General features: G+C 35.0%; 2 protein-coding genes across 4 annotated transcripts in view; one reads left to right on the top strand and one right to left on the bottom strand.

The window, feature by feature from the left end:
- Positions 1–14707, top strand: part of LOC123529765 (dynein axonemal heavy chain 3-like) — a 128921-nt gene extending 114214 nt beyond the window's left edge. Inside the window, exons 71-82 of the mRNA XM_053520732.1 lie at positions 1289–1495; positions 2186–2323; positions 3259–3519; positions 4139–4231; positions 5699–5770; positions 8678–8776; positions 9237–9419; positions 9894–10002; positions 10379–10536; positions 10788–10898; positions 12913–12973; positions 13301–14707. Coding sequence (XP_053376707.1) covers positions 1289–1495; positions 2186–2323; positions 3259–3519; positions 4139–4231; positions 5699–5770; positions 8678–8776; positions 9237–9419; positions 9894–10002; positions 10379–10536; positions 10788–10898; positions 12913–12973; positions 13301–13446 — 1638 coding nt within the window. The 3' untranslated portion in view covers positions 13447–14707. The remainder of the gene's footprint in view (positions 1–1288; positions 1496–2185; positions 2324–3258; positions 3520–4138; positions 4232–5698; positions 5771–8677; positions 8777–9236; positions 9420–9893; positions 10003–10378; positions 10537–10787; positions 10899–12912; positions 12974–13300) is intronic.
- A 3080-nt stretch (positions 14708–17787) lies between these two features.
- LOC123530511 (aminopeptidase N-like) overlaps positions 17788–23240 on the bottom strand; it is a 49949-nt gene continuing 44496 nt past the window's right edge. For all 3 annotated transcript variants that reach the window (XM_053521203.1, XM_053521201.1, XM_053521202.1), the window contains exons 36-41: positions 22910–23057; positions 21213–21400; positions 20274–20441; positions 19456–19596; positions 19142–19223; positions 17788–18899 (exon numbers count right to left, since the gene is read on the bottom strand). In XM_053521203.1, the coding sequence (XP_053377178.1) occupies positions 18750–18899; positions 19142–19223; positions 19456–19596; positions 20274–20441; positions 21213–21400; positions 22910–23057 (877 nt within the window). In that variant the 3' untranslated portion in view covers positions 17788–18749. The remainder of the gene's footprint in view (positions 18900–19141; positions 19224–19455; positions 19597–20273; positions 20442–21212; positions 21401–22909; positions 23058–23240) is intronic.

Raw genomic sequence — 23240 nt, 5'->3', positions numbered from 1 at the left:
TCGTGTCCGCTCTGTAACTCTTGAACCCCTTGAAGGATTTCAAGGAAACTTTACACAAATGTTCACCACACCAAGACGATGTGCAGAGTGCATGTTTTGGATGTCTCGCTTCAAGGTCAAGGTCACACTTAGGAGTCAAAGGTCATATCAGTTTGTTTCGTGTCCGCTCTATAACTCTTGAACCCCTTGAAGGATTTCAAAGAAACATGACACAAATGTTCACCACACCAAGACGACGTGCAGAGCGCATGTGCCGGATGACTTGCTTCAAGGTCAAGGTCACACTTAGGGGTCAGAAGTCATATCAGTTTGTTTCGTGTCCGCTCTGTAACTCTTGAACTGCTGGAAGGATTTCAAAGAAACTTGGCAGAAATGTTCACCACATTGTAACGATGTGCAGCGCGCATGTTCCGGATGACTCGCTTCAAGGTCAAGGTCACACTAAAGGGTCAAAGGTCATATATGACTTTGCTTTGTGTATATTGCTCTGCATTGCAGTGCTCTTGTTTTTATTTGGCAGATCTCTTTTTTGTACTTACAATAATTTTTTTTGAATTACTTCCCTTTTATGTTACGATAAATAGCTTATTTTGAAACTTTTTTATTATTGGCCGTAGGGAAAAACCGAGACCACTTTTCCGTGGTACAACATGGATGGTACCTCCAATTTTAAGGTGTATTTTTACATACCTGTACCTGATAAGGATTTTTTTGTAGACTTTGAATATTTTTTTTGTGGACTTAGATTTGTTTTTTGAAGTTTTCCTTTTGTTGTTCCAGTCCATTGGGGCTACAACAGTCAAGTTCTTAAAATTTTGCTCCCGTCCTATGATATAAGCCTTCGGGTGTATATTGCCCCGCTTGGCGGCGCTCCTGTTTCAATCATGCTTTTATACCATAATGATAATCGGCAAATTACATATTCTCCGAATGCGAAATCGGTATTCTCCTGGTTTTTACGGAAAGTCATGTGCGCATTCAGCTACATTTACATCCGAAGAATGAAGAATTGCATGACCAGAGTACATAATCTTACGGGAATCGCCGGGTGTCATTATGGGTTCACTACCTTCATGTCTCGGTGCGAGTATAACTTATATTAATGCCTTTGTACAAGTTACTGTAAGAAAAGTTAAGCTTTAATAATTTTTTGTAAATATGCTCATCCAAAATATTTCATACACAGGTTACTTGCACAAATGTGGGGAATTGTGCGAAATTAAGGTCTCTCTAATGTAGAAAAAAAGTGTTTTTCATTATTTATCACATTGGCTTTTTTTTATTTCAGGTTATCACTGATTCGACAAAAACTAAAGATTGTTTCCGCCTATGGTTGACGAGCTACCCCTCTCCCGATTTTCCAGTATCTGTGTTGCAAAATGGCGTCAAGATGACAAATGAACCTCCAGCAGGATTAAGGGCAAACCTGTTGAGATCCTATCTGAATGACCCTATTTCTGACCCTGCCTTCTTTAATTCATGTAATAAACCAAAGGTAGGATAACTATTTGTTTTCAGAATGAATTTTTTGTGGTCAACATTTAGCAAATGGAAATAAACTAATTTTACTGAAGAAGATGTTCAAATAGATGTCTGAATGCCTTGATAATCATATACATAGAATATAGCCATGTTTGTGGTCTGTTTGATGATGTGTCATTAGTCATTTTCAGAAATATGTGAAAAGTTACAACTCCTAAATAGATACACATGCTTTATGAACTTACTTAATAGCTGTTTTATGGCCCTTGGTACATAATTATTACTTCTAGCCACAGTTTAATGTATATCCAAAAGGTCATTCTTGTTACAGGGTAATACTATTTTTGCAATACAATATACATCGTTATTTAAAAAGTAAAGAGTGAAACGTATTACTAGTTTTATGCACCATAAAAGAATTTCCACTACTGTTTGGTAGTACTAAGTAATGTATGTATTCTGCCTGCTCAGCATATAAATAGAGATATATATACTTGACTAAAGAATATTTATGCAGTAAAGTGTGTGCTATTTTAGGTGAAGATTTATAAAAAAAATGTGCTATTTTAGATAATATTTATGCAAAAAACTGCTATTTCAGTTGAAGATTTATGCAACAAACCGCTATTTAAGGTGAAGATTTATGCAACAATCTCTGCTATATAAGGTAAAGATTTATGCAACAAATTGTGTTTTATTTTAGGTGTTTGAGAAGCTGTTGTTTGGTTTATGCTTCTTTCATGCTCTGGTTCAAGAGAGACGCAAGTTTGCTGCACTTGGTTGGAATATACCATATGAGTTTAACGAATCCGATCTACGCATATCAGTCAGACAACTTGAGGTAAGGATATTTTAGATACGTTTTGTGTGATTTGTTCTCTTTTTAATTTTTTTCAGTTTATTTGTATGAAACAGTAGCAAGTTATTATTATTATTATTATTATTATTATTATTATATACCACATTTATATAGCACTCTTTTTATGCACATGTACACGTTCGAAAGTGCTTTACAGAAAAGTTGCAAACAGTACAAACAAATACGCATTCAACACAAACAAAAAATACATTCCACATAAATATGTATCGGTCAGTTAACGAAATGTTGTACAAAGAAGTGGGGGTTTAGCAGGCTTTTGAAAGCAGCTAGCGTGTGAGATTCGGTGATTTTGACGGGAAGGGAGTTCCAAAGCTTTGGAGCAGAACGAAAATCTGCGATTGCCATACATCATGGTTTTAGTTTTTGGCATAACCAGTGACAGCGTGTCTTGTGATCTTAGGTTTCTGACCGGTTTATATACGTCTGTCATATCCCTTATATAGGCAGGGGACTGACTGTGTAAATCCTGAAAGGTTTGGGCAGAACCTTGTACTGCACCCTGTATTTCACTGGCAACCAGTGGGGCTCCTTCAGAACCGGTGTTATATGATTGCGACGGGGCATCTTAGTGAGGACGCGAGCTGCCGTGTTCTGGACATGTTGCAACTTGTTAAGTGTGCTGTTTTGAATACCACTTAACAAAGCATTACAGTAGGCTAACCGTGAAGTAACCAGGCTGTTGACAATGGTCTTTGTGGCATCACTGGTAAGATACCATTTGATGTGACTTATTCTGTGTAGTTGTGCATATCCAGCCTGTTCTATATCCATACTGTTGTCAAATACTGCACCAAGATTTCTAACACATTTTGTGGATTTTATCACAGAGTCACCGACCTTCACCGAGACGTCATCAATGTACTTGAAGTTATGCTTGTTATTTCTATCCTATTTAGATGTTCATCAATGACTATGACACGCCGCCTCTAGAAGCCCTGACGTATCTGACAGGAGAATGTAACTATGGCGGCCGTGTTACAGATGATATGGATCGCCGGCTTATCATCAGTTTGCTCAAGATTTTCTACTGTGAAGATATCATATACAATGACAACTATAAGTTCTCAGACAGCGGGACATACTATGCTCCTCCTAATGGTTCATACGACAACTATGTCAGTTACATCAGAAGTCTTCCATTAATTCCCCATCCTGAGGTAAGTGAGTTTTTACAGTAATCCACTGCAAGTTGAATACCAGAACCATTTATAGATAAATGAAATGGTAAGACGCCGTGTGTGATTGTAATACATTTACTCCCTAAATGTCTTAAAATCAATATGTAAACATACTGTAGTAATAAAAAGTTATACCCGCTTAGCTCAGTAGGTAGAGCGTCGGTCTACGGATAGCGGGGTCGTGAGTTCGATCCTCGGGCGGGGCGTATGTTCTCTGTGACTATTTGATAAACGACATTGTGTCTGAAATCATTAGTCCACCTCTGATTCATGTGGGGAAGTTGGCAGTTACTTGCGGAGAACAGGTTTGTACTGGTGCAGGTTAACTGCCCGCCGTTATATGACTGAAATACTGTTGAAAAATGGCGTTAAACCCAAAACAAACAAACAAACAAAAAAAGTTATAACTGGTTTTGATTTTTGAGAGAATAAAACAGTCCTGTGATTAGCAATGTATCTCTTACTTTCGTTACACCGCAAGCATAATTTTATAGCCTCTGAGTTTCAAGCAATTAGGCAAAGATGTAACTGCGCAGAAAATCCTTTCAGTGTTTTTACAATAATTTCTAATTACTTGCTTACATAATTCATGCTTCAGGTCTTTGGGCTACATGAAAATGCAGATATAACAAAGGACCAGAAAGAGACCCAACAGCTATTTGATGGTATTCTCCTAACACTGCCACGACAGGTAAAATTTAACATAGTTATTCCTATACAATATGCATTGTGCCAGTTATCTTTGAAAGTAATAGAAGTACACAAAGTAAAATAAATGTTCATTGTGAAAAAATATGTGTAAAATATTACTTTCAAATTAAGTAAAATACAGATTGGTAGGTATCAGATGGTTTCAGTGGTGACAGGGACACATTATCGCTTACTGTTTGGGAGCAGAGAGGGTACACCTAGACACTAAGATTGTTATATTGAGATAGAAAAGCCCTGCATCAAGTTTAATTTCTTAATTAAATTCTTCTCGAATATACAGATTTACAAGACGACTCGTCTTCAATCAAGATAGGTTAAATATTGACATGATTTGTTTTCACTGGAACTTATTGACCATAGAGAGACAGAATTTCTGCATTTATAAGATATATTATTAAACAGTTTACTGTAGTTGCAATGCATAAAATATCGTGATTTATAAAAGTTAGCGTATACAGTAAATCTATTTTAACTTACTTAACTTACTTGTAACTTTGAACTTGACATTTACAAGTTTGCTCCTTCTTTTCCTTTTAGCTTGTAAGAACGTCCATGATTCATATAAAGTAACGGTTTTTAATTGTCATTTGCTAATTAAAAAAACTGTAAAATTCATGTTCATGATGCAAAAGCATATGATTTTGTCATAATAATGCATTGTTTTGTATTTATTGCATGCCAAAATAGACTAATGAAAAGGTAGTAGGTACATCAGAAGATTGAAGTGTTTATTATAAACACAGACGCAATCACTTCACTTGCCGTGACTAACTTCTTGTGCTTAGTGTTCAGCTATTCTTTAAATATATGTATGGAAAAAAAAACAACAAAGAACAGTTTTACACTAAGCCTACAACTTGTCGCTCGATACGAGTGCTTGTATGTCTAATTTGCAAAATCAATTAATAATGTATAAATAACTATGCAGTGAAATGTGCTTTATAATCACTAAGTTACCAGTGTTTTTTTATTTAGTAAAACATTTCTGTCTTGAAATTTTATGTAAAATGATAGTTACAAATATTTTCAGTTGAACGCTTAGCATACTAAAAAGTTTAACATTTTTTTCTTGAAATTTTATGTGAAATAATAGTTACAAATATTTTCATTTGAACGCTACTCGTTGCTAGCACTTTTAATGAAACTGATTTTGCATTTAAAAGACATGAGTACAGGTCATTTGGGAGTTTGAAATGTAGGACTTACATAGTAGGATCTCAAAAACTCAGTTTCCCTTTTGTAGAAAACAACTGTTATCTTAAGTTTGTGTCTATTTCTGTTTTGTAACACTTTTCTTAATGTTCTTTATTAATTTTTGTATGTAAAAACTGTTCTGTCCATAAATTTTTCATTGTTATCAAAAGGCCCATTTAAAGGAAAAAACACATGACCGCCAGCACGGTGTTAGCACATGTATCGTTGCTTCATGATTATCACTTTGTTTCAGCCGAAGCAGAATGACAGCTGGAGCATATACAATGCTGCTAAAATTACTGAAAATAGCAAGATTTTCAGAAAAGTACTTTATATTATGCATGCAGTTATAGTGTATACATTTTATGCATGTCGAAAACATGTCAAATCTGCGATCTTATGGCACCTCTGTTTCCTATCACTTGTTCTAAGCATCCAGACATCTGATTACAAGCTGCCAATAAAACATATACTTTCGTTAAAGTAAGGGCTAAGGTGGTTGTTCTGGTACCTCTATTACTCCATTTACAACTGTAGGAAAACATGGAATTTCTTAGTATTTGTGTTATTAATATAGAGTTAATATTAAGTTAGTATGGGGAGAAAAAATCTTGTTGTACCAATTTATCATTGAGCATTCAAATAAAATATTAGTGAACGGTTAAGGATAAACAATATGTTAGCATAAGGGGCTGTCATTTACCTTATTAACGTATAGCTGTCAAGGGCTTGAGTACATGTTTTGTTGGATGTTCAAATGGTATGGCTACTGAGGACAAGTGATACTTGAATGTATTCATAATGCGAGTAAATATGCACATATCATTCACCTAAAGTCATACGCACATACCGACTGCTTCTCTATGACTTCTTATATAATGGAACAGTTATAGATATGAAGGTGGTATGTTCTTTAGTGACAAATGAATTATTCCTCACGCAGCTTGATTAAAGTACACCTACAAGTGAGTGATAAATTATGCATGGTGTGAATTTTAGTCAAATTGTTGGCTTGCTTTTTTGTTGCTTTGTGAGAATATTGTTGGTTAATTTGTGACCGTTCAGCTTATTTATATCCACAAGTATCATATTGTTAAACACATGTATTTTGCTTGTCACATACTAGTATATAAAATATTATTGGTTGTGTGTATATGGCTGTGCTTCGTTGCACATGAAATTAGTATAACCCATTACAAAGAATATGGGGCTATATTGGAGTCACGCATGTCTGTCCTTTGGTCAATCCATCGTGTCCGCATCATAGAAAGATTTTCATAAAACGTGCATTATGTATTAATCTTGATGCATCATGTATTAACCTTATCAAGCCGATGTGCAGAGCACACAACACAGGTCATTTAGGTCAATATCATACTTTGAGATCAAATACAAAATAGCTCATTAAACTTGCACAAAATATTTAACTCATTGAGACGACATGCAAATCACACCAACTAAGTCACTAGGTCAAAGCTAAAGGTCACACCACTGGAATTATTTTCATTAAACTAGCATCAGTTGTAAACCTTATCATGACGACATACAGAGAGCATACAGAGAGCATAGTCTAGGTCATTAGGCTCAAGGTCAAGGTCAAACTAGAAGGTCAATGGTCATGATCACAACATTTTACTTCCCTGTTTTAGAGCGGCGCGTGGGGGTTTTAATCACCTTTAGTGATAGCTCTAGTTAACTATTTACATTTACCAAAGGTCACCGTATTACTGTTTCTGCAGTTGATTATTGTCTTCATTTCTATTTCATATTTCTAAGATTTATTGATGGTTATGTATATAAAGTACTTACATAAACGACACCTTCTTACAGCGATTTCAACTTAATAAAGAAATTTCTCCTAAGATTACTTATAACAGTTTTCTCATGGGATGTATTTCCTTTGGAAAAAAACACTATGAAGTCATGAAAATTTACCTACCCTAACCATAATGCCAAAAATATCTTGATAAACATTTCAAACATAGTGATTCTAAATACTTTTATGTAAAACAATGTATTAATTTGTCAATTAGAAAGCATAATGTGTGGTGTATATCATTTGAAATTGAAGATTGCATCGTGTCCAAGTCTCATTTCAATCTTGAAAATACGCTTTAATAATGGTTCTTAGAACAAGACAAACGGTCTTTAAATAATGACTAGTTTTATTATAACCCAAGATACCCATGTTATCCCCTTTTAATCAAAATACTCATATTCTTCATAATCAGATATGTACAATGAGACATTAACCCTCAAATCCTTTCAGCAAGTGAGGAATGCTATTGAAATACAGAGGTGGAAGTATAAGATGCTTGCAAAAATTCTTAAATATTAATCCACATGCTTCATCACCAAATCACACTATCTGGTATCATATCACACAATCCTCTCCATTCCCTTTGCTGTTGTATATAAATTGTTAGATGTGATGTGTGCTTAGAACAGTTATTAAACCATTTAATGTTTTTATTTGAAGAAAGTTTTAAATTTCAAATTGAAGTACATTGTAAAGCTTTGCAGTTATAATATGAATTTCATTTGTTTCATCAGTAATAGGTCTTGTTAGAGAATACATGTAAGGCTTATTCAATGCTATCTACATAGGTAGATACATGATTATGCTTTGACGGAGACCTTTTGCTGCATATATATTTTAGCCCGCCCGCTTAGCTCAGTAGGTAAGAGCGTTGGTCTACGGATCGCGGGGTCGCGAGTTCGATCCTCGGGCGGGGCGTATGTTCTCCGTGACTATTTGATAAACGACATTGTGTCTGAAATCATTAGTCCTCCACCTCTGATAATTCATGTGGGAAAGTTGGCAGTTACTTGCGGAGAACAGGTTTGTACTGGTACAGAACCCAGGAACACTGGTTAGGTTAACTGCCCGCCGTTACATGACTGAAATACTGTTGAAAAACGGCGTTAAACCAAAAACAAACAAACAAACAAAAGCATATATATTTTAGTGTATTTCGTGTAATCTCATAGAAAGAAGGATTTGTTTGATGCTGGTTTTATTTTATACATTGCTTTTTGTGGACCAGAAATTCAAGAATCAGTTCAAACAGAACAGATAGTTTAGAATGAGCATGCAACTGCTTTTAGGTTACCCTAGTCTAGATACAGACAATTTAAGCAGAATTATTTTGCTAAAATAGATTAGTTTGATATTCACATGAATTTGTTTTATTTGTTACCTTTGAACAATGGTATTAATTATATTGAATAGTTGAGTGGTGGAGGGAAGTCTTCCCAAGATGTTATAGAGGAGCTTGCAAGTGACATTCTGACCAAGATACCCCCAGACTTCAACCTGGAGGAAATACAGGTAAACAATAAATTTAGTATTATTGTTTTTTCCACTACAAAGGGAATTGGAAAAGGGGAGCCGTTCCTTTTTGCTTGTCTATGTGCAAACACTGATTTGTTGATTTCTTCTTTACTACAATAATTGGAGCATATCTTTGTATAATAGTTTACAAAAACAAATTTCAAATACATTTCTTCTTCTTGTCGTTCGCGAAATACATTTCTGATGATCAACATTAATTTCCATCGTGTTTCATACGTTAAGTGGCATTGTTTGATGCAATTGATGAGGAGTACAACTTCCATTTTTGTGTTGTGACCGATATTTACATCTCGCTCGAAATTCTGCTTGCACAAACATAAATAAGCAAACAGAAACGTTCTGCAATTGAATTGAGTATAAGAATTCACAGACTACATACCCTGAACAAGTGCTACATTTCTCATAAAACTACATGCATAATACTGTCTAAATTCAGACGAAGTATCCGGTACGATACGAAGAGTCGATGAATACTGTACTGGTACAGGAGCTGATTCGATTCAACCGGCTGATACAGGTTGTTCGTACTAGTCTACAGGACATCAGGAAAGCTATCAAGGGTTTGGTTCTTATGTCCTCCGAATTGGAGGACATGTTTGATAGCATGATGGTTGGCAAGGTAAACAGTTTGTTTTCTGTTTTAAAAGCTGCGGATAAGGCAAAGAGGAAGAACCAGTCACTTTATAGTAATATGGCAAAATATTTAAACAACGAACTTGTTCGGACATATTTTTAACTGGATATATATTCATTTACTGGTACGATGGAGTATTTGTTTATCACAGTACTGGAGGAGATGTTAGACTTGTAAGAAGTTTAGTATAATCATTCTGTGTTCAAGCCTTCGTCAAATGTACGATATTCTGACTAATTTACGAAGCTACCTTCTTATATGGTTCTGCTGTATATGCTTTAAAATGGTGCAGTGCAGTCCTAAATGAAATTTGTAGATAATACTAAAGTATGACAACCCAAGTTCGATCTCCATCACGAAAAAGGTGACTAATAAAGGAATAACTAATTTTGACTGTCCATTATCTTTAAAGTTTTGACTACCTGACAAACTGCATACATGAATATATTTTTTGTATAGGTGCCAGCAATGTGGGCAGCTAAGTCGTATCCTTCGTTGAAACCGTTGGGTAGTTACATCACTGATCTTCTAGCTAGATTGCAATTCTTCAAAGAATGGGTATATGCAGGTAATTTTTTTTTTACATACTTACCACACAAAACTGTCCGAAGATGGACGAACTATCTGTATACTTACATGACCGTACAAACTATTTCAATAAAGATCATGCTATTCATGAGTAATAGTTACGGCACATTCTACGCTTTTTTGAAACTTTCATATGACATCAAATTCTGGTAGTCAAAATTGTCGAGCATTTACTCGGGTTTACGTCATAACTGTATGATTCGAAATTATAATGAAGGAAACAAAATGACAAAAAAATGTTGTTTTTTTTTTAAAGAAATACTACTCGGACACATCAAACTGAAGTTTTGGTGGATACAGTAATGAGGCTTACCATACAATTGCTTTTATGTGAAGATGTGCATTGTATTTTTTAGGCAGTCCTATCGTGATGTGGATATCAGGCTTCTATTTTACCCAGTCATTCCTGACTGGTGTATTGCAGAACTATGCTAGAAGATACCAGATTCCTATAGATCATCTTGGGTTTGAATTTGAAGTAATGGGTCATGATACCAGTATGCCACAGAAACCGGTGAATATTTTGAATTCAATGTTTGTTCAATATTCTGTTATCATTGTGTATATGCGAAACTTCTCTTAATGGTTAATGTAACTGCAAAGTTGTTTTAGTTTTTTATTCAAACAAAATAATTGATATATTAGCAAAACATGCTGCAGGCTACCTTTTGTTGTTACTTCAGATATTATTTTTCAAATATTCATTTACAACAAATAAGAAAATCAAAAGTGATTTCTTTTGGTTCTGAAAATTTGATTTTACAGAAAAATGGTGCGTATATCAGGGGCGTGTTTATGGAGGGAGCCAGATGGGACAAAGTGAAGAAATGCATTGAAGAATCCCAGCCAAAGATATTGTACGAGACAGTGCCAGTTGTATCCTTATATATCATATATTTTAAATATTTTTATTTGCTTTTTGAACATTATAACATAAATAATGACGGGACATACATTTTTGTCTTACTTTCTAAAATAGTTCTGTTTCCAAACTTTTTTAACATTTGTATACTCTATACATATGCATGTATTATCGGCAGAACTTTTTGAGGGAATGTTTCACGTAGAATTCTTGGAAGTAAGCCATCAAACGAGCTTACGAAAGGCCGGCTGGTGGTTCTACCTAGGTGCTCGCCCATGACCGCAACAATGCTCTCCGCTTCGAGTTCGGGAGTTCGTGGGTTCGATCCCCGGCCGCGTCATACCAAAGACGTAAAAAATGGTACTAGTAGCTTCCTCGCTTGGCGCTCAGCATTAAGAGGATAGTGCTAGGAATGGTCAGCCCGGTGTCAGTATAATGTGACTGGATGGGGTATCATGCCACGTGTCTACGGCGTGATATTCCAGTGAGGCAGCACTTATATAAAACTGGGCATTGTGCTCACTGCTACAAGTAGACACCGTCGTTTATATGACTGAAAAATTGTTGAAAAAGACGTTAAACCCGAACACGCACACACACACACACGCAACAATGTTCGGAAGAGCAGAGCACCTGGGGTTTTTTACCAGCAATAGAAAGCTTGAAAAAGTCGCCATGTGACCTAAAGTATGTCAGTGTGACGATAAACCAACAAATGCCAAGAAAGTTTTTTTCACTCTGGTTGAGTGAGATCCTCTTTGATGTCTTTTTAGCTCACCTGAGCATTGTGATCGCTCGATGTCCGTCGTGTCTGTCGTCTGTCAACATTTAGCTTGTGTATGCGATAGAGGCTGTATTTTTCAATTGATCTTCGTGAAATTTGTTCAGAATTGATAAAATCTAGGCCAAGTTCGAATATGGGTCATCTGAGGTCAAAATTTAGGTCACTAGGTCAAATAAAAAATAAAGGCGATATTTTTCAATTGATCTTCATGAAATTTGGTCAGAATGATTGCCTTGATAAAATCTAGGTCAAGTTTGAATATGGGTCATCTGTGATCAAAAACTAGGTCACTAGGTCAAATCAAAGAAAAACATTGTGTATGCGATAGAAGCTGTAGTTTTCAATTGATCTTCATAATTTTGTCCGAATGATTGCCTTGATGAAATTTAGATCGAGTTCGAATATGGGTCATCTGGGATTAAAAAGTAGGTCACTAGGTCAAATAAAAAAAATCCTTGTGTATGCGATAGAGGCTGTATTTTTCAATTGATCTTCATGAAATTGGGTCAGAATGATTGCCTTGATGAAATCTAGATCAACTTTGAATATAGGTCATCTGGGGTCAAAAACTAGGTCACTAGGTCATATGAAGGAAAATACTTGTTTAAACTCAAGAGACCACATTTTTGGTCCAATCCTAATGAAAATTGGCCAGGATATTTCTTTCCATGAAATCACCAGGTCAAACATGTTTACACTGTTATGGTCTGTTTCTCAGGTGAGCCACCTAGCTCTTGTTTTAGTGAAAGAAGGATATTGTTTTAAGAATAATGCATCTTTCCAACGATACATTTGGATCAAGGAAACTTATTAATGCTGAGTTGGCATTTATTATATTCAGTAGTACACATTTTCTCTCTAGTGAAATAGTTTTATGACAGCCTTTTAAAAGTGCGGTTACGGACCATGTTTTTGAATTTAAGCTCGGTATATCACATGTATTCCTCTCTATGGTAGGAAAACATCATTTACGGATGTTTTGCGATCAATTACTCGCGCATTACTGTTCTCAAATAAATCGTTGTTTATTTAGAATTACGTAGTTTGCTAGTGTTGACTTAAGAATTTTAAGAGACGATATTATCCGCCAAATTTAATTTAAAACGTAAATGGAAGACCTACTGTGCTTTAAAGAACGAAACATGTTCCCCATTATGTATAAAGAATTGTGGAAAAACATGAAACCATACAAAACAGATACAAAGACGTGATGGCAAGAGAAATAGTCCTTAATTACAATGTAGATATGGCTGAAGCCTGGTAAATCAGCAGACTTTGAACACAAAGAAGAATATAGCTGCCCAAGTAAGGCTTTGTATTATTTATTGTTATGTCTTATACTCATCAGTATCACTTTTCCTTTAGACAATTAAAATCAGACGGATAAGTTTGTATAAAGATCTGTCCTCGAGTCGGACAACAGTTGAGATAAATAGTATGAGAGTATGTCGCATATAACTACTAAATTACTTTATTATGTGGGTACAATATCACCCGAAAACACAAAAAAGCACATATTAAAGTAACTTAATACAATTTAAATAAACATAAACTATTTGGGTTCTAAGTATATTCATTTATTAGTGAAATAACCTAACAGCAATTATTTCTGTTGTCATTGATTTGTTTCAGTTTATAAGACAAGTGCGAGAAGAGGTGTTTTATCCACAACTGGACACTCCACTAATTGGGTGATGAATATTAACCTACCAACAAAACAGCCTGAAAATCACTGGATCAACCGTGGTGTCGCGTGTCTTTGTCAGTTAGATAATTAAACATAAACCTGTTGTGCATCGCTATTGCATATTCCATGTAGTAACTTGGACATTGAGACGCATTGAACTGTAAAATAATTCTAGAAGAAACTCACATGTCTCTCGATGCAAGAAAACATGATGAAGTTTCTATTTTACGTGTTGACGACATCTCATTCAGTATTGTTTCAAAACAAACATTAATTAGGTGCCAAAAGCATCAACAGTAGTGCCACCGAAAAGTGATGCAATTTGGTACAGCAAGTGTCACCAACACACTAAATGAATGGCCGTATTGATGAATTATTACATGTCAAAAACAGCAATTGCAGCGACACTTTTTGTTTCTGCGTAATGTTATGAATCACTACGGGTTCGTATTGATATCTCGTGTCAAAAACAATTTGTAATAACATCAACTCGAGGGTTGGTCAATGACTTTTAAATACGGCCATTTAATGATAGCCAACAGAAATGAAAATTTCGTGGAAACTTGACTCACAGAACAAGAGAGGAAGAAACATTATTATCATTATTATAGCATTATAGCAAGGTTATGTTATATCCTAAAACGCCTTTACACGCGTAAAAACAATACCAACACGTTATATTCAGTTTTACATCTTTTTCATACTTTCTGTCGTTTGAATCTTCAGATATGAATAATTGATATATATATTTTCATTTGATAACAGCTGTCTTCCGTTATATAAAAAGTAGTATTAGTGAATTAGATTTACTGTTATAATGTTCTTATGTTGCAACTATATATAGTCAAATAATTTGTTAATTTTTTAATGCACATTGATTTTACCTGTGATATAGTTTTGATGTAATATCAAAAGGCCGGTTTACATGACTATTACTGTCGGAGTCTTTTTTTCGTTCTCTACCATTCTGAAGATGTTTTTCTTATTCTTTTATGCTGATATTTTAGTGCAATTATTTTTACGTTGTTATATATTTTATAATTAGATTTAGATATTTCTTTAATTGCCTGATATGATGTGTTAAAATCGTTAAACGTGCATTTTATCTAATTTTAAATGACATTTTAGATTTATATTTTATTTCCTACTAATCTGTGATACTGTTCCATTACTTTTATTTCTACCTTATACCATACGTCCAATTTAATTTATTAAGACTTGATATATGTTAAATTCTTGTAAAAACAACCGTTATTTCACGTTAATTGTTATCAAGATTATGTATGATACTTTTACAGGTAAGTATTTTTCATAGATATTTTACTTTCATAAATAAATGATAGATTTCATCAGTCTTGTGAATTTGATTTATCTTTGTCCAACGAATTTTGCAGTTACAGTGACCGACCCGATGAAAAACTTGCAAAAATTGTAAGAAAGAAATAAAAATGATATTTCCTAAGGGATACCAAAGAAATTAATGTAGTCTGTGCAAATACAAATCGGTTGCTTTATATAGCTATATGAAATTAAATAACGAAATAATTGTTTCGCATTGATTTCACTTGTGTTGTTTATTCCATTGAACTTAACAAACCTGTATAATAATTGAAGAATCAAACTTTAAGTTGAAGTCATAAACTTAATGGCAATGTGAAAATATTGAAAAAGAGATTTACAGAGCGGCGCATTACATGTACTAGTATACGCCCGAAAGTTTAGATCAGAGGAGGTAGTTAAATTTAAAGAACATTTGTTAGGGGTGTATAAGTTTTTCGGGGAAGTGGGGGAGGTTATGTTGTGAGGGTTTGTGTGTTCTTTGTGGTGAAAGTGACTGGTTACTGAGGCACAAGAAACCAAATGTTTTGAGGGGAGTTATGTTTATTGTTACACTCTGCAAGTAGTCTCATAACCTTCAACCTTTATTAATAACTTGGTCAATACTTCTATAGCTTTTAAGATGAATGATCTCCAGACACGAAATGCAAATGACCGATTTAACATTTGAACTCAGTTTGTGACCTTGACTTATGATCGACAAACTGTTGTGTGTGCTACGTTTGAAGACAATCTCGAATGGTTGTAAATATGTGCTGCGAACATATGATGTGATTGACAGGTTTAATCTTGCTGTAACCATGACTTCCCCTTTCTAAATTCCAGTTTGTTTAGTTCTGCTCGTTGTTTTCTCGTTTAGGGCAAACCCATTATTTTAACTGGGGACCATACGCCGCTTTTCATGGAATTACACGCGAGTGTAGCGTTGAAGGTTCCATGTGCACCGCCGTATGAACACATCTGCGGATGTCTCTAAATTGTTTTTTGTACTTTAAACATGTGTAAATGTTGAGTTCTGCTCAGCCCGGGGCTAGAGGGCGTGGACGCTAGCATGCATTTTAACTACCTTCCATGAACAGGCTCAATCAAACCGAGCCTGCAACATTTTCGTTTTTGTTGTGTTGAGCGACCTGTGGAGTTTCCACTTTTTCTATTTTGACCTACCGATACAGTTCATGCGCTCTACACGTCGTCTCATTGCTATCTTCGTACATGACCTTGACTTTTAAGGACTTGCTCGATTTGCACGCTTTGCACATAGTTTCATCTGTACCTACTCGTATTTAAAGTGTGAAGTCAGTATCCCGAATAGTTATAAAATTACGCTCGACGGACAAATTTGATCTTTTAACTCCATTTGTGATCGTTAAATTTGACCTACCGATCCGTTTTATTTGCTTGAACATTGTCTAATCTTCACCCACGCATTTGCGAAATTTGAAGTCAATAGCTTGAATGCATTGTATGTCAGTTAAATTATGCCCCGAACACGAAATACGACAGACACAACCTTTGAGCTCAGTTTGTGACCTTTGACCTTCTGAATTAGGCCTTTTGCTCTACACATCGTCGTATCGACCACCTATATGCCTAGTTTAAGTCAGTACCTTGGATGGCTACCAAGTAATGGTTTGGACACAAAAAATGACGGACGGACATAGAGAAATATCTGCTTCTGCTTTGTCAAGAAAAAGCCATTATGTAACTCGCGTTCCCTTCAGTTCTGAGCTTAGTACCTTTTAAGTACTTCTTTTAACAAAATTGTCAGTAGCGGTGAAGAGCTTCTTAGTCTGTAGTAGCACAGTCCTTTTGCTGACTTCCAACATGGCCAACAGAACATGTAGTCCACTTCTTGCGCTCTTGCAATAAAATTCTTTTTAAAAGCTTTTGCTGGCTTGAGGTCTCCTAGACTTTGTGTCGTATTGCAAGACAGAAACCTGTCACATTTTTGGGCCTCCTTGGCCGAGTGGCTACTGTCGTTTACACACGACCCTCACCGGTGTTCGTCCAAAACCCCGCTTTGGGTGTAGAATTTTTCCTGTGATCCAGCTGGCTAATTAAAAATTACTTATTCTACCAAAGAGGCCTTCCGTGCCTTAAACAACGCTCAGAGGGGCAGTAGGGTTTTCTTCCACCATCAAAAGTTAAATTAATCGATGTGACTTTAACCAAACAAAGGCTAGGGCACATTTAGAGGTCAAATAGCTTTGTTGGTCCAGTCCAGTACTGATGGATATTGAAATAACGTTAAGAAACAAATATGATAATACGATGACTGTCAAATGCGAAACTAACACAAATCTCTGTAGCTGTAATATAGGTGATTTCTTATGGGTAAGATCACAAACATTTCAGATTCAGACAGACTAAAATCCCGTAAGGCGAATATTAACAACTTGTGTTCCATCTTGCTTTTCTGAGAGATGTCGTGTCAGATGTGGCTGACGCCGATTTTAGGGTATTACGGGTAAAAATAACACATGGCAGTGGGGTGTTATTGATACTGTCAACACAAAAATGTATTAACGATAAGCAAGGTTGTTAATACATTTATTATACCGAAACAACTAATACCATCCATTGAGTGTGATGCGCAAAGGACATCTCTGCGCAGGTGTTATTAAAATTATTACCCGGGAATTATTTGAAAACGCGGATCGGCTTGAGAGACATTGAAATTAGTACATTTTGAGAGATAGGGACTTTGCATTAGGTGTTTTACATGAGGTATAATAATGATGAATAATCAAAAGATACTAGTATACACTACTTTGTATGAAATTAAAGATAATTACGTTTTCTCTTTATCTTATTATTTTTATTTACCGTCGTGTAGAACACGTGAATGATCTCGCATCCAAAGAAAACCGCGATGAGAGGCGTAGTAAAAAATACAATGTGAGCGACTAAAATGTGAAAACGGCTCCAAATCATTTTAAAATCACGTATGGCACTGACACGTTCACAAACGAAGTAACCATGCATCAGTATTAAATTTATTTCCTTAAGTTATTTTCTAACAAAAAGATTGTATGTACATTTTATAAAGCGTATTTTCTTGTTACTTAAGTATTTTGTAATAATGAAAAAGAAATTAAATTTTAAAAAAGATTTAATGGAAATATGATTTCTAGTAAAATGTCACAAATGATAAAAAAGTGTATTGATTTCTGTTTCATATTACACGTATATATCAATTTCACTTCGATTACATTATACTGTTTTTACAAAGAACAACATGTGATACTAGTAATAGTACCCCAAATGTTTAACGCATTAAAAGTTATAAAAGTATTCTTTTCTTGTAAAAATGTCAAGGCAGATAAGGGTAGATTTCTACTGTAGGGCACCGCACAGACAAGTAAGATACAACAACACTGTAGGGCACTGCCCAAGACACACAGACGCACACACATAAGCAGGAAAAACAATAATCGGGCACCGTCTTAGGATTTCGGCAGCCTAAAATAAGGTGGGCACGATAACTTACTCATAGTAAAAGCATTTTGAATTGTATTTTGCATTGAAAAAATAGCAGTTGCTGTATCCCATCCGCATAGTGACGGTCCACAGCACAACCACTATGCCATTCCTAGAAGTTCTAATAGGTAATGACTCCAACCTTAATAATGTAATGCAAATCATGTTGATTTCCCTAATGATTCTATAGATTTAACTCTATAGATTTTTTTGCAGTGCTATGACCCTTAAGTGTCTACGGACAAGATATGTTTGTGCGTCACCATACCAACTGTTACTTAGCTACAAGAAAAAATATATTGCAGAAAGTATAAAAGTGCTCATCCTTCGGTAAAATAGGGAATAAAAATACAGCAAAAGTTTCAATTATAATTTCTGTCTATACATCAATTTGATATTCATTTCAAAATAGTCAAACGCGGTAGATTCAAATACTAAGATAGTATAAAAATATAATGTATTTCCGAATATATGCATAATATGTGTAGATTATCGTACATATGTACATAGAATGTAGTGTCATGATGCGCTTCATCCATTAATGAATGTCGTATAACTCATCAATCACTGATTTAATTATGGCTTCGTATACTTCTTTAACCAGTCTTTCACCGTGTCATAATTGTCTCCCATCCACTGAATGTTAGTTTTGGTATTTTCAATGGTTTGGGAAAATGCTCTTGTTCCTGAGCCCATATCCGGATGAGTCATCTGAAAGTCTCTCAGCTTTGGGGGGAAATAAACACATGGAGGTAGACATTTGGAATAGTTCTAGTTCATGTACCTAAAGCTTTCTTAACAAGTTAAATGGTTTAAAACATTAAAAGTCGGTTAACGTACTTTTTTATTTTTGTTAAGAAAATCATTCTTAATGAGCCATCATTTAAAAGTTCATGCCTGAATGTAACATTAGATTAGTAAGTAATATGAAATATTTATTACATGTTTTATGAATCAAAATCACGTACCTCTTGAAGTTGGAACTCTGTATTGAAAGAGGCTGTGACACCGGCAATGATGTCGCTTAAAGAAAATGACCCCGTGCCATATCTGGAAAGTGAGAGATTAAACCAGTAAGCCTACTAGGCAATCGTGCACGAAAACTATTATTGCATCTTCAAGGCATACGAAAAATACATACGGGAAGTTACCGGGTTGAAACTGTATTGCCATAATATTTATCAAATGGGGTTGGCGATATAAACAGACTAGAAGTCACACAAACTATTACAATTTTAAAGCAATAACGAGAAAAAAATAAGACCCTAAAGTAATTCCATACGTTTTGTAGATATCATTCCAGTTAGCCCTGAAGAAATCCCATGCTACAGCACGCCCGACGATATTTCTGCCGACGTTGATGAACACTTTGTAGGCGTCTTGCTTTCTTACGACACTATCGTCTAAGGCGAGTTCAAGAAATCTGAATGTACAACATTATTTTCATGAATCCTTTTTTATAACCGCTATTTGAGTATTATGACCATGCTACAGTCATTGTGCTAAGCATCCAAACTTGTGGATAAAGATCTGTGAACACTTATTGAGGGACTTGCCCTAGAACCTCTTAATAGTCTTGATAAGCGATTCAATAGATTTAAAATATGCTATTTTCTCTTCTGTGTAATGAAGTTTCTATTCATACAAGGCCGGGACAAGACTGTATCAAAACCTGTTGACGTTTAAGTGCATCACACGCATCTAACCTACTATTGCAAATTATTTTGTATATATCTAAATAGTAACAGAATAATACAAGGCAGAATCTTAAAATGCAAGACAATAACAAGAGGCTGGATCATAAAATCATAGAGTTACCGAAAATAAAGTATGATTCCACATAACTCATTAAAAGGAAATTGCGTGTGAGAAGTGGTATTTGCACTCGGGCGCCGCCTTTTCGCCAGTGTAATAACAACTCTAAGTACACCATTACCGTTTCGTTTAATACATGTATACAACTTACGATAATCATTCCGAATAAAGTGAATTATATCACTGAAAGTGTACCCTCTGTCAAAAATGGCGTCCAAATTCAGACAATTCTTCATTACAATTATAACTTTGCAAAAATTGTGAGAAAAAAAAATGCTTTTTTACTTATTAAGGATCCACGTTTTTCTCGTGCAGCTCAGAGAACTAAGAATGCGTGACTTCTCTGCTTGAACGGTAGCTGTCATATACTTCTCGAACAAGAAGTTCCACTCTTTCTCTCCTCCCTCTCGTAGTGCAGTGCAATATATAGTAGACTTCAGCTCTGGTTCGATCCTATTTTTAGAATATATTTCATATTTCAACTATATCACCATTAACAGAGAAAAGAGTTTCTTTCGCAACATTTTTGTTAACACTAACGTAGATATTATAACTACAATGATATTTAATAGAACTATCAATCACATAGAATAATAAAACGCGACTAATAACCTTTACCTTGATGGTTAATGGTATCTTGTGGTTTATATGATCGAAAAATAAACATGCCAATAGCAGACATGTCGGATTTAGTGCATGTCTTGATAAGTTGACCAGATACGCAAAACAGTAAATCAAGTGATTGTCTACTTCACAAAAACCAAACAATGTTTTTGTGCGCACATCACATTGTACGCAGAAAATGATGCTATTGCGCACAGTAAGCGTTATTAGAATACCGGGTCTACCTCACAGAATATTCATACTGAAGAAGTACGTCTACAACATATCCAAGAAATATTCCTGCAACATGACGGCTCTCAAAACGCGATATTTCTACTAGGATATGCAAGAATAAATATCTTTCACCAAGAAATATGTAGGTTATTTGTCTGCGATTGTTATGGAATTAAGTAATCCATTAGATGTCTCCCATGAAGCACATTTGTTTCAGTTTCTTGCAGGGACTTTCGCAAGCAATCGGTGTTTCAGCGACGAACATTTTGCAAAACATATTAATAATTGTAGAAAAAATCACCAAAGCATCAACATTTGAGAGATAAGTAAAACAAACAAACAATTTCAGTCTAAGAAATATGTTAATGTTTAATGTGTCTTTCTTACGGATTATTATCCGGTGTATTCATGTATTGTTGCAGAAGTTGTTTCGCCGCATTTGTGCAATTCTCTATATCATATCCACATGCATGACTAGCGATACGGGCCCTTACATAGGACTCTAGATGGCTCGCATTTGTATCGTCCAGACCGAGTCTTTCATACTGTTTCATGACTGTACTTTGCATAAAGCGCTGGAAAATATCAAATGTTTGTACCACCTTCTATTATATCTTTACATTCGATATTCACCTTCCATTTTGAGGTGTTATTAAAAGTAAAGCAACAAAATTAGTTTACTTAGTCTCTGTACTGTAACATTTTCACACACAGTGCTCATAAATCATTCGAAATGTAGAAATTGGACTTTGTTGATTTATTTTCTCTTTAATTTATCATCTTTAACCTTTTTTACAACACCGGAATACCGCTATACATTCAAGAGTTTGTCAAGAAATATTTCTAATTTAAATATCGTTGAAGGACCTGTCTCAGTGACCATAAGTTTATATCAATTATATGTAATTAAAAACACATAACAATCAAAACTTGACACTGTACATTTAAATTGGTTCATTTAGATTGATGATTCAGAGAATTTCAGCAAACATGACCATTTATCAAGACACGGAGCCTGTTCTTTTACCTGCATACCTTTTGCCTAATATGCAAAAGAAATGGGACCTATTTCAGTGACCTCATAAAGTTTCCCAAAATACAATATGTATGCAAAAGACCTGACATTTTATAAATTTGTATGGTCATTCAATTGAATTTAGAATGTTAAATATAAAATGATCAGCATAAAACTTTGTTAAAAACTATGTTACTTGTAGCTTGGCATGGCTAGTCAAAATTTCCATGCCAGTTGACTACCTTACTTTGCAACATTAAATATAGTGTTTCCGGTATCTTAAAAAATGTGCCTCATGTGGTTCTGGGACGATCTGTTTATGAAAAGAATTGGAACCACTGCCTTACCGTTGCATGATCGTAAGAGGCGACTAATACGGTCTTAACACTTGGTTTTGCTGTAATACAGTGAATCCAGCAGGTATACAAATTTTGATTCCATACCTCATGTTTTTATTTCGATGTAAATGAGATGTGAAACCAAAATTTGTAGTCCTGTTTGGCGCCATATAACCTATACTGTGTTGGTGCGCCGTAAAACCCAAATAAGTAAGTAAATAAATAACTTAAAAAGTGTTCTTGCTGATTCTAATTAATATCATCTATCGCAGTCTGAAGTTTGCCTTACTTGTTTGTTTGATGACATAAAATGTTTCACTCATTATTGTTTTTAATTAAAAATGTAGTCTAAACATACAATGCATGTATGGAGTTTATGGCATCATCTCCACAATATGAATTGAGATTGACGTTTACTGTTAAACAGTTAAAACCCTAGTCACTGATTATAAGACGGAAATGGGGTTAACATGTTTAATTCTGGAGACAATAAACGTTGGGGTAAGATATAACAAAATTTACAAATGTAAGGCATATGCAAGTGTTTTAAGCACATTCTTTGTTTTTGTTGACTAGAATGATCAAAGTTTACACCTAAATTGATCGTCTCATTCGGCTCGTTACAAAAAGGCTAGAGCGCCTGAAATAAAAGTCAACGAAACAGGAAAGCCACAAAAACAGGTCCAATGACGATAAGTTGTGTTTAATAGTATTTCAGTTATAGTGCTAACCTCAAACGATCCATATAACTCCGTTTCAGCTATCATGTTATGTATATAACCGAGCTGAGAGCTGGCTGCTACCCACGGTACATATTCTGTTTCAGATGACAAATATTCTAAGGTGTTTAAGGCAGTGTTCATTGACAACATCTTTGCTCTGTATTAATTAGATTGAATGGAGAATTTTGTATTAGGCAATCAGCGAACGAATCAAATAAGCTGGTAAACTGTAAAGAAAGGTATTAAGTATAGACATGCCGTCAAACGATTCAGTACTTCAAAAATCATTTACAGTGAATTTTTTGTCGTAAGTATGTGTAACGTTACAATAATTGTAAAC

The sequence above is a fragment of the Mercenaria mercenaria genome, chromosome 13 (genome assembly GCF_021730395.1).
Source record: "Mercenaria mercenaria strain notata chromosome 13, MADL_Memer_1, whole genome shotgun sequence".
NCBI lineage: Eukaryota > Metazoa > Mollusca > Bivalvia > Venerida > Veneridae > Mercenaria > Mercenaria mercenaria.
The sequence above is the reverse complement of the archived record's forward strand: the minus strand, read 5'-3'. Positions and strand labels throughout refer to the sequence as shown.